The sequence below is a fragment of the Adiantum capillus-veneris genome, chromosome 30, assembly GCF_014529385.1.
Source record: "Adiantum capillus-veneris isolate H3 chromosome 30, ASM1452938v2, whole genome shotgun sequence".
Lineage (NCBI taxonomy): Eukaryota > Viridiplantae > Streptophyta > Polypodiopsida > Polypodiales > Pteridaceae > Adiantum > Adiantum capillus-veneris.
Window position 1 is genome coordinate 73,889,277 of NC_140960.1, and position 10,194 is coordinate 73,899,470.

The 10,194-nt window shown below is 39.9% G+C and overlaps 1 protein-coding gene across 1 annotated transcript; it reads left to right on the forward strand.

Moving 5' to 3' along the window:
- The first annotated feature begins 1,411 nt into the window (after positions 1-1,411).
- Positions 1,412-3,440, forward strand: LOC147418208 (uncharacterized). The gene is made up of 2 exons (XM_086506792.1): positions 1,412-2,434; positions 2,957-3,440. Exons 1-2 carry the CDS (start codon positions 1,507-1,509, stop codon positions 3,139-3,141), a joined length of 1,113 nt encoding a protein of 370 aa, XP_086362918.1. The 5' UTR covers positions 1,412-1,506; the 3' UTR covers positions 3,142-3,440.
- The last annotated feature ends 6,754 nt before the right edge of the window (positions 3,441-10,194 follow it).

Below are 10,194 nucleotides of genomic sequence, written 5' to 3' on the forward strand. Positions count from 1 at the left end.
ACCAAAAAGGACAAATGAGAGGTCGTTTGTCTTCCTCTAAGGCTCACTTATCTCTGTCCATGGTTAGTTTCATCAAAAACATCATTAACAACTCGTAATGAACGATTAAACACAGGAAGCAACCTAAAGCCCAAGAAAGCTCATTGCGTTGCAGACACTCACACTCAAACAGAGCATGACGACCATCATCACAATACCACAAGCTCTCAAGTGAGTGACAATGATTGTATCTCCAAAAATGAGGCTTTTCCACATATATCTAGGGCTAGAGATCGGGTGAGGATAAACACTATGAGATTTTACAAAAAAGTATGAGCTGGTAGTGAATCCAATGACATTATTCACTCATTCACGTCCTTGGATTCACCACAAAGTAGATTTTACAAAAAGATGGCTTGAGAATTTACGTTGCCTTTCGGGCACCAAAAAGTGATGTTAGGCAGAAAATGATATACATGGTGAGGATGGAATATCTTGACTGCTTCCTACCAAAGTGTACATCTTAAAACTTGTAGCAGTTGTTGCTCTGCCTCAACATGAGCTTTTCCAAAAAGTTGGAGAACTCAATTCTTATTGGTTAGTACTCTTAGAAATCTCTCAATACGAAAGAAATCTAGGTATACACCCAAGCCTCGTAGGTGGAGGCTACCTGACTCTTAAGGTGAGTCTAGGTATGTTGTGTATTCCTACATTAAAGGAGATTGTCCACTTAGTATTATTCAAATGAAAACACATGGGTGACATGACTTTAGTAAAATTTATGTATTGTTATAAATCCCACTAATGCATAGCGGGACTCGGCTCTTAGATGTTTCCACTTCTCTTGAAGGTGAGAAATGGACTTGAAGGGCTATGCAATCGTCCTTGCTACGGGCGGTGGTGATGTCGTTGACTCACTCTTTTGCCCGCTTACTTAGGCATGGTTCAGAATGCTTGGAACAAGGGTGAGTTGCGTGGTACGCCTATGTGTTGGCATCAAAGCATTCATTGAAAAAAGGGACTATAACTCCCAGATCTGCCATAAAATTCGGTGGCCTCTCCCCCTTGGCCAGAAGCTATGCCAAGAACTTTATGCGGGCATGCATTAAACACATGACCCACCCTGCAACAACCAATGGCATATCCACATGAACTCCTGCAAGGTGGGTCATGTGTTTGACGCCAGTTGGCGGGCATGCATTAAACACATGAGTCATGACCCACCCTGCAACAACCAATGGCATATCCACATGAACTCCTCTAATCCGTGGAAATTGCAACGTCAGAATTATTTTGCTTTCTTTCGTGGGCTTTCATGTGTGTCAAACTGCACCCTTACCATACCCAATGACCCATTGAACATTGCCAGTTTTCTTTAAGAGACTACACGTGTGTGGCCGGCCGGCTTAATGGCCGTCCCTCGCTAATTTGGGCGGCCAAGACCGTTGCGCACATTCCAGCTCTTACTATGTTTGTCTCTCGTCGCCATAAAATTTCCATGGATTCTTCCTTCCCGTAGAGCAGAAGATGGCTTTTAAGCTGCTTGCAGAAAATGATTCTGTAGTCTCAGCAACACCAGACGACATTGGTAGGCTTCAGCTGCAGTTCTCGTCCGTTTGCTTGCGTCACGCGCGCTTTGGCCGCAGCACTTCTTCTCCGCTTTCGCAGCTCCGTCTTCCGTACAACGGAGGCAGGAACGCTAGGTCATGGGATAGATTATCTGTTAAGAGAAGAGGAAAGAGGACGAAGGAAAACATACTAAGCGGCAGAAGCAGAAAAGAACAGCTAGAAACTAGGATCTGCCATGGCTTGGTTTCTTTTCACCAATGGATCTATGAGGGTAGATGCAGAGAAGGGAGAGGCAATGTTTGTGGATGCTTTCTATGGAGTGCCTCGAAGGGAGGACGGTTTTCCATGGCAGAGAATGGTGACAAACAACGGAAAAGAGAGAGGCAGCTCGTTTTTTTTGCACTTTGTGCCCGGGCCATGGTGGCTTCACACATGGTTCAGTCCCCTCTACTAAGTTTTCTGTGGTCAAATTGGCCAAGCATGGTAAAGGATTTGTCTGCTGGAGAGCAAGGGAATGGTAACAGAAATCCAATACACTGGAAACAACTCGGCCACAGAGAGCATGATCATGAATCTTCCCTTTCAAATGTTACCCGTTTCAAAGTGTTACTATTGGGGTTTGTTATTGGCGCAATGATATCCGTTACCTTGACATCGGCAGTGCCTTTCGGAGTGTTGCTTGACTTGTGCTTCTGGTTATGCTTGCTTTGCAGTCTTGTATATCTCGCTGTGTGCACCGTGCAAGCAGTATTTGTTGCAGTGATGCTTGTTGCAAGAGGTGGGGTCACATCATTTTGTAAAAGCTTCAACATAGCTTTGCAGGGAAATGTTTGTGGGGCTTTACATTTTCCTGTATCAAGCTTATGGAGGAGGCCAAAGAGTAAAGGTGAGGTCCTCAAATTGGGAAGTATTAAGAGTGGGAGGCTGAGGGAGGTTTTTTCTCAGCTTCGAAAGGGTTTTTCAAAACAGGTCAGGCTGTAATGCTGCAAAATTTATTGTGCTTATAGCTTACCCATTTCATTTGAGTTGGGTTTAGGCTTGGGTGCTTCATTATATACTTTCCACAAAACCTGTTTCAGCTGTGGGTATCACACTACTGTGTTTCGCGTATGAGAGAGCGACCTTGTTTTCAGGTTTAGGCCCATGGCTCCTGCAATATGCTTAATATGTGTAGAGTGGAAGGGCGTAGTCGTAGGCAGTGCTAATTTTACCTTACATAGCTGACCTCCTTTTCTGTCAGACAAGAATGGTTCGACTCCAGTTCCTAAAATTGCAATAAGTATGTGTATTGCTCTCACTTTCTAGCATGTCTTGACTGGTTAGTATCATGTGCACATATGCGCCTTTTGCTTGCTGTGTAGGTAGGAGGCTTATTTGAAATGGTGGGTTTTGTGTACATGCCATACAGCTTATGCCACAGCAAGGAGGCATATGGGCACTTTGCAGTCAAGGGCCAACAATTGGAATCTAAGGGTACACAGCTTTGCTGAGGTGAGAATTGAACTGCTGGGAATATGCACTAGTGTAGCTGAAGAACCCTGCAACATTATGTGCACATGGGCAGACACTCAAGAGAAGGGGGCCAATGATTAATGAAGGCTAATTTGAGCAAAGTTGAGCGTAGGCAAGGACAAGTTCAAACAAGCTAGAGCACGAGAGAGAGTTGCAAATTGTGGTTTTAATAGTCGCGTTGGAACAAGAAAAAGAGTGTCTCAGATTTCATTGTGGAATACTTTGGGGTCAATTTGAGAAGAGTCTAGTAGTTGTTGTGACTTGTCTTTGGCATTTGGTCCTATTGACTCATTAATCCTGAGAAATGAAGCTTAAATATCAGGTCAAGTAATGCCCTTGTTCCTCTTGTATGGTCTTTGGATAGCTAGCTTTTGGTGGTCTCCCCTCTTTTGCCTTTGCCTTGGTTGTCCACAGGGGCTTACGATACTTATCCTCACAAGATGCAAAAGTAAGTCTATTAGTGTTTTTTTCTTATATACTAGATTTGTAAATATATTTAAAGAGAGAATGCAAGGAGCACTTTTAAAGTTGTCCATGGAAGATCTGTACTTTTCCCACATCAGAGTCAAGAATTTGAACACTCTCACTAACACAACATGCAATGAGTGAGTTGACTTGGGAGTAAGTGGGGCAAAAACTGCAATAGACATTTTGTGCTCCTTTGGTGCCAAGCATGTGTATTGACATATGAGGCACATGGATGTTTAGAATATGTACTTTTAATTGTCTCAATCAAGAGATTGGGAGTTCACTTGCTAATTGTGTATGCAATGTTTGAGTGAAGATCGAGTGAGTGGGTCAGAACTAATGTAGATGATTTGCTCTGCTTTTACTTGCACATGGATGTTTTTTACTCGTGCGTCTTTTGGGTTAATGATACTACAATTGGAGTACACCAATCCACCTATTGTCGGAGTGATGTCACCTTTAAACCACCTCACTAATGGTCCACCCTAAAATGTTATACTAGTTCTCCCTTTATGTTGTATTATCTCTTTTATTCATTGTAAACTTCTTATCTTGTATGAAATATGAAGAAGAAGAAGGTTTTGCCTTCATCTGTGTGTGTGCATTTGCAAGAGTTCAAGCTCTCCTTCTCTATCGCTTAACATAGTCTCACAACCTGGTTGTGTATGAGACGCTTGGAGTAGCAAGCAGGAGAGCAGAGGAAACAATCTCGAGATATTTACAAGGTAGCGTTAACCAACCTTGATTCAAGTGCTTCTTTTTGAAGATTGTGCATTTCGGGTTTGTACATAGTGCTTTGGATTGAGATTGTGCATCGAGATTTTCGAGCTTGGTGCATTTGGACTCTTGTTTTGGAGTTAGAATGCTTTCATATGTAGAAATGCTAAAGTTCGAGTTTCTATAGATCTATATTTTGGTGGTACAGGGAGTTATATTTTGGTTGCAGTGTTTACAAATACTATTTAGCACTATAGAACAGGTGTATGTATGCATATTATGGATACATATGGTAGCTTACTATTTTTCGTAGGTTTGTTTCAGAGTGCAACGTAGTGGAGTGTTGCAAGTATGTTATCGAGCAATAATGGACTTAACTAGATCGTCAACGAGAATATTAACAAAAAAAAGTTTTCAATGCTTGAAAGTTCATAATGATCAATTTTCTTATGGATAAAGGTTACTTGGAGTATAATGATGGAGAGTATGAGAAAGCACCAATGTTATCAGAGCAAGGTGCAATTGTTGTGCAGCTAAAAAAATTTAAGGATTGGAACCAAGAAGTTCAGAAGGTTGTGTATTGGCTTTCTGTGAGTGTGCATGACATTATGATTGGACACATACAAGATATTCATAATTTTAAGGAGGCTTGGAATATCTTGTTGTTATACGATGTGACCAACACAAAATCAAGGAAGTTGCACTTGAAAATTGAGTTGAATTCAGTGCAAAAGAAAAATCTGTCTATCAATGACTATTTTTTTGAAGATAAAGAACATATGTAAGTCCCTTGTTTCAATTGTTGCTACAATTCATGATGACGATAAAGTGGAAGTATGTATACAAAGTTTAGATCCAGAATATAAACAATTTAGGATTGGTATGGACATTTCAGCATTTACAAATTAGTGACCTTGTTGATTATGCAAGAGAAGGAACATGAGGAAGAGTTCTCTATGTAGAGAACAAATAGTTTTGAATAGCCATTTCATCTATTGCTAACTTATAGGAAGAGGACGTGGTACAAGTAATGGAGGTGATCGAAGAAGAAGCAACCACCAAGCGCAAGAACATAATAATTTCTAGAGAGAACATAATATATTGTATTGGGTATTTTGGGTCCCACATTATGAGAATTTTAAAATTCATTGGTTTCATGTAATATGGGAATTTCTAGATTGTTATGGAAAAAATTAGACAACCATGTTTGAGCAATTTATATAAGAAGATTGAAGTTCCCACGTTAATATTCAATGTTTATGTTATGATGAAACTAAAAGTACTTTTTGTGCATTGATAACTTGAAATGATGTTGATAAACATGTAGGATGTAGTGTTTATAAACACTATTTTTAAACACGTGTTATGAGCGAGTCTCGAGCTAGAAGAGAGCGAGAGCAGACGCTTACAATTAATGAGATTTTGAGACTTGATTACAATACTTAAGGTGTGACTGAGAAAACTTGATACAAGACTTAATACTTGATTAAAGAAACTTGATACAAGACTGAGTACAAGGCAAGACTTGGTTAAAGAACAAGACTCGAAAACAAGCACGGGAAGAGGACGTACCTCAGAGGACACGCAGAACTGGTTGTTGACAAGGCTGAGGGGCTTGTAGCCCAAGACCTCTATTTATACTCAAGCTTAAGTAGATTAAGAACCTTCTGGGTGGTTCCTCAAGCTTGAGGAGGTTAAGAACCTTTTAGGTTCTTTCTCAAGCTTTTAGAAATTTCTAGAACCTTCTAGATTCTTCCTTAAGCTTCTAGAACTTTCTAGGATTTTTCTAAGAGCTCGCATCCATGATAGTACCCCTCCTCTACGGATGAGTTCCACAAGGAGCAGTTATCCTTGATGTAGAGACGGGCTTCGATGGATATTGTTGATGGAACTCACGAACTTTGGCCGGTGCACGATGGAGGTTAGATGTAGGCTCCCATGTTTGTTCGCTTGCATCATAGCCTTTCTAATGTACAAGGTATTAAAGTCTTTCACGAGAGATTCTGGAGTCAAGGATTTGCTTGACTTTATATTCTTCATGACCATCAATGTCTAAGGGCGGTGGTGGTTGTGAGCATCTGCCAAGAATCTGACATTGATAACAAGGCTTCAACAATGAAACATGAAAGACTAGATGAATCTTCATGGAATGTGGCAACTAGAGACGGTACATGACTAGATTTACTTGGCCAATTATCTTGAGTGGCCCAAGTATTTGATAGTCTAGCATTTGCGAAGGGCGAGATGAACACAGATCGTGGCGGGGAAGCCAAACTCGATCCCCAATCTCATATGGTGGATGTTGCATTTGGTGTTCGTTCGCATGACTTTATACCTTTGTTGAGCTCTTCTGATATTCACTGTCAATTCTTTATGATTGATTTGTAGATGTGGGGCTAAGTTTGTGGCAACCGGATTCTTCACTCGACGATTCATGTGGACATCTATCCTTGGGTGTTGACCATAATTGGCAAAGAATGGAGTATGCCAAGTGGAAGCATAAATAGTGTTGTTGTAAAAAAACTCGGCCAAGGCTAGCAATTCTACCCAATTGTCTTGATGTAGTTGATTGTGCATCAAAGATAATGCTCTAGAAGTTTATTTACCCTCTCTGTTTGTCCATCACTCTGTGGATGATTGGTTGAAGAGAGGTGAATCTTTACTCCTAGAAGCTTGAACAATTCTCTCCAAAAGCTTGATATGAATTGTGGCCCTCAATCTGAGACAATGTCATTTGGAAGTCCATAATATCGATATATATTCTCGAGGAAGAGCTTTGCCGTTCCTTCTCCAGTGATTGACTTGGTTGCTGGAATGAAATATGCCATCTTTGTGAGCCTATCAACAAACACTAGAATTGAATCATAGCCCTTGGAGGCGGGTAGATATGAAATGGAATCGATGGAAATAGAAGACCATGGACTGTTAGGGATGGACAAGGACTGAAGTAATCCTTGTGGGCGATGTTGTGGTACCTTGGCCCTATTGCAATTGTCGCGTGTGTATATACTCTTAGACAAGCTTCCACATTTGAGGCCACCAAAAATCCCATGTGATAATCTCAATCGTCTTGTTTACTCCAAAATAGCCTGCTATTGAGGAATCATGCCTCTCTTGAAGTATTTGCAATCTTAGCTCTTGTGATGGTATATACAGAAGTCCCCTATAGTACAACAATCCATCAACTTCTTCAAAGTCCTATAAAGTGCTTCTTTCTTCTTGTTGGACTTTGAGATTGATGTCGATTTTTCCCTTCACCTTTTCAAGGAAGGTAGAGTCATTTGGGGCCATACTAGTCACTGCAAAGAGCTTGAGTTGTTCTGGCCTCAACAATACCGACTCTTGTCGATCATAGGCAGGGTCTTCCTTCTTAGGTGCAAGATATGATCTTCGTGATAATGCATCTGATTTTCCTTGTTTAATGCCATGCCTATAGAAGATGACAAAGTCAAATCTAGATAAGAAGTTACTCCATCTAGCTTGATGGAGATTGAGGACTTGAGAGGTCATGAAGTAATCCAAGTTCTTGTGGTCTATATATACTATGACTTTGTGGAGTGCTCCGTCAAGAAGCTGTCGCCAGATCCCAAAAGAGTCAACAATAGCCAAAAGCTCCTTCTCATGAATTTCATAACTAATTTCTGATACTAAAAATTTTCAAGAGTGAAAAGCAATAGGGTGCTCTCTACCATCATCGCCGATAATATAGGTCCAAGTGTAAAATCTGAGGCATCTGTCTCCAAGAAGAATAGTTTTGTTGGATCTACATGTATCAGGATTGGTGCCGTTGGGTAGGCCTTCTTAAGTGCTTGAAATGTTTGTTCTTCTTCTAAATTCCACACAAACCTATCTTTCTAGGTCAAGCTTGTCAAAGGAGCAACAATCTTGAAGTAGTCTTTGATAAAGATCCGATAAAAAATTGACAATACCCAAGAAGTACTAAACATCTCGTATAAAGGTGGGAGTTTCCCACTAAAGAATGTTCTTAACCTTCTTTGGATCCATTGAAATTCCGTTCTCAGACATGAGATAGCCCATAAACTCCCTCTGTTTAGTGGAAATAATATTTCTCTAATTTTGCACGGCCTACCTCTTGTAATTTTTAAAGAACAATACGAACATGATGCTCATATTATTCTTGATTTTTTGAAAATATCAAGATTTCATCGAGGTATATTGCCACAAAATCATTCAAATAATCATGAAAAATATATCATTCATCAAAGTGGCCATACTTGGTTCGGAAGCATATCTTCCATTTGCCTCCTTCCTTTATTTGTACAAGGTCATAAGCACCGTGAATATCAATTTTGGTAAATAGCTTAGCTTTTCCAAGTTGCTCGAGGAGTTCATGAATAAATGGCAGAGGGTAGCGATTCTTGACTGTAAGCCTTTGTAGTCCACACACATGCATAGAGACCCATCCTTTTTCTTTACAAATAGTATTGGTGCCCTTGCTGGTGATTTTGAATGTCATATAAATTCCTTGGCTAGTTTTTCATCAATATAATTTTGAAGCTCTACAAGCTCATCTTGGGATAGCTTGTATATTGGACCAAAGGGTGGTTGAGTCCCCTCCTAAAGTTCAATGCCACAATCATAAGGTCGATGCTCGAGAAGCATGTCAACTTTCTTCTTTTCAAATATGTCCTTCTTTTCAAATATATCCTTGTAATTGTGATATTGAGGTGGCAACATTTCCACGCTCCTTTCTGTGGGGGAGTCAATTGGTATTGCATAAATGAAGAATGATGGGTTTCTTTTGGCTACACGCATGAAGACCCCGGCTCCAACATAGAGTGGTTTGACATGCGTGGTTTTGTCATGTTGCGGCCATCTTTTCTCAACCCTTTGAGACTTCCAATCAACATTTGGATTGTGTAACTCAAGCCAGGATAGGCCATTAATGACTGGATTTGATGAGTAGTGTATGACATTCAAAGCTATCTTAGAGATCTGCTCATTTATTTTCACCTCCAATGGTTGGGTTTCATTCTTGATGTCTCCTAAAGCAAGTGGGCCGCCATCAATAACCTTTGCAGATGTTGGAGCTGGTTTTTCCACAAGCTAGGTTTGAAATGAAAAGCAAGGTCGTTTTCATTGTCTGGTAGGGTAGACGAACGTTTGGTTAGTTTTGAAAAATATTGCTTTTCGAACTTTTTAATGATTTTGGTGCTTTTAAATGTTTTTTTTCAAAAAGCAGGGCCGGATCTTTAATCTACGAGTCCCAAGGATGCTATGGTTCAATTTTGTGAAAATCTACTTTTCAAACGCTTTTCACGCTATTTTTAGCTTTTCATTATTTTTAGTGCTTTTTAGTAAAAAGCAAGTCCGCTTTATTGTTATGGTGGACAAGGGAACCCGTGGTTCAATTTTTGAAAATTTTACTTTTTTATTTTACTTTTTACGCTCTTTTTGGCTTTTTGTACTTTTTGACAATTTTGAAAAAGAAACATGCTTTTTAGGATGACCTAAATATTTTTAGTCATCATCCGGTATAAAAACGACCATTTGATAAAGAAATATATCCGAAACATGATTTTTACGAAAATTATTTTTATAAAGCGGCACTGTAAATACGTCGGGGCGGTACAGGAGAGTCATAATTATGTCGGGGCATCATGATGCAACATAGTTTAGTCACAATCACATTAGTTGTTCAGATACTGTCTAATTAGTCAATTTTTACTGTAAAAATTAGAAAAATAGAGGGTGTTGACCACCAGAAGAAAAATCCCATCACGATGTAACATAGTTTAGTCACAATCACATTAGTTGTTGAGATATTGTCTAATTAGTCAAACATCACCAGAAGAAAAATCCTTGTTTTTAGCAAACTTCCAAAAGCTGGAAAGCTATTCCAAGCAAAGAGAGGACGCTAGCTACTGGCTTGGGACACACTCCAGCCTTACCCAATGCCTATAAAATGGCTGGCATAGAGTGCTCAAT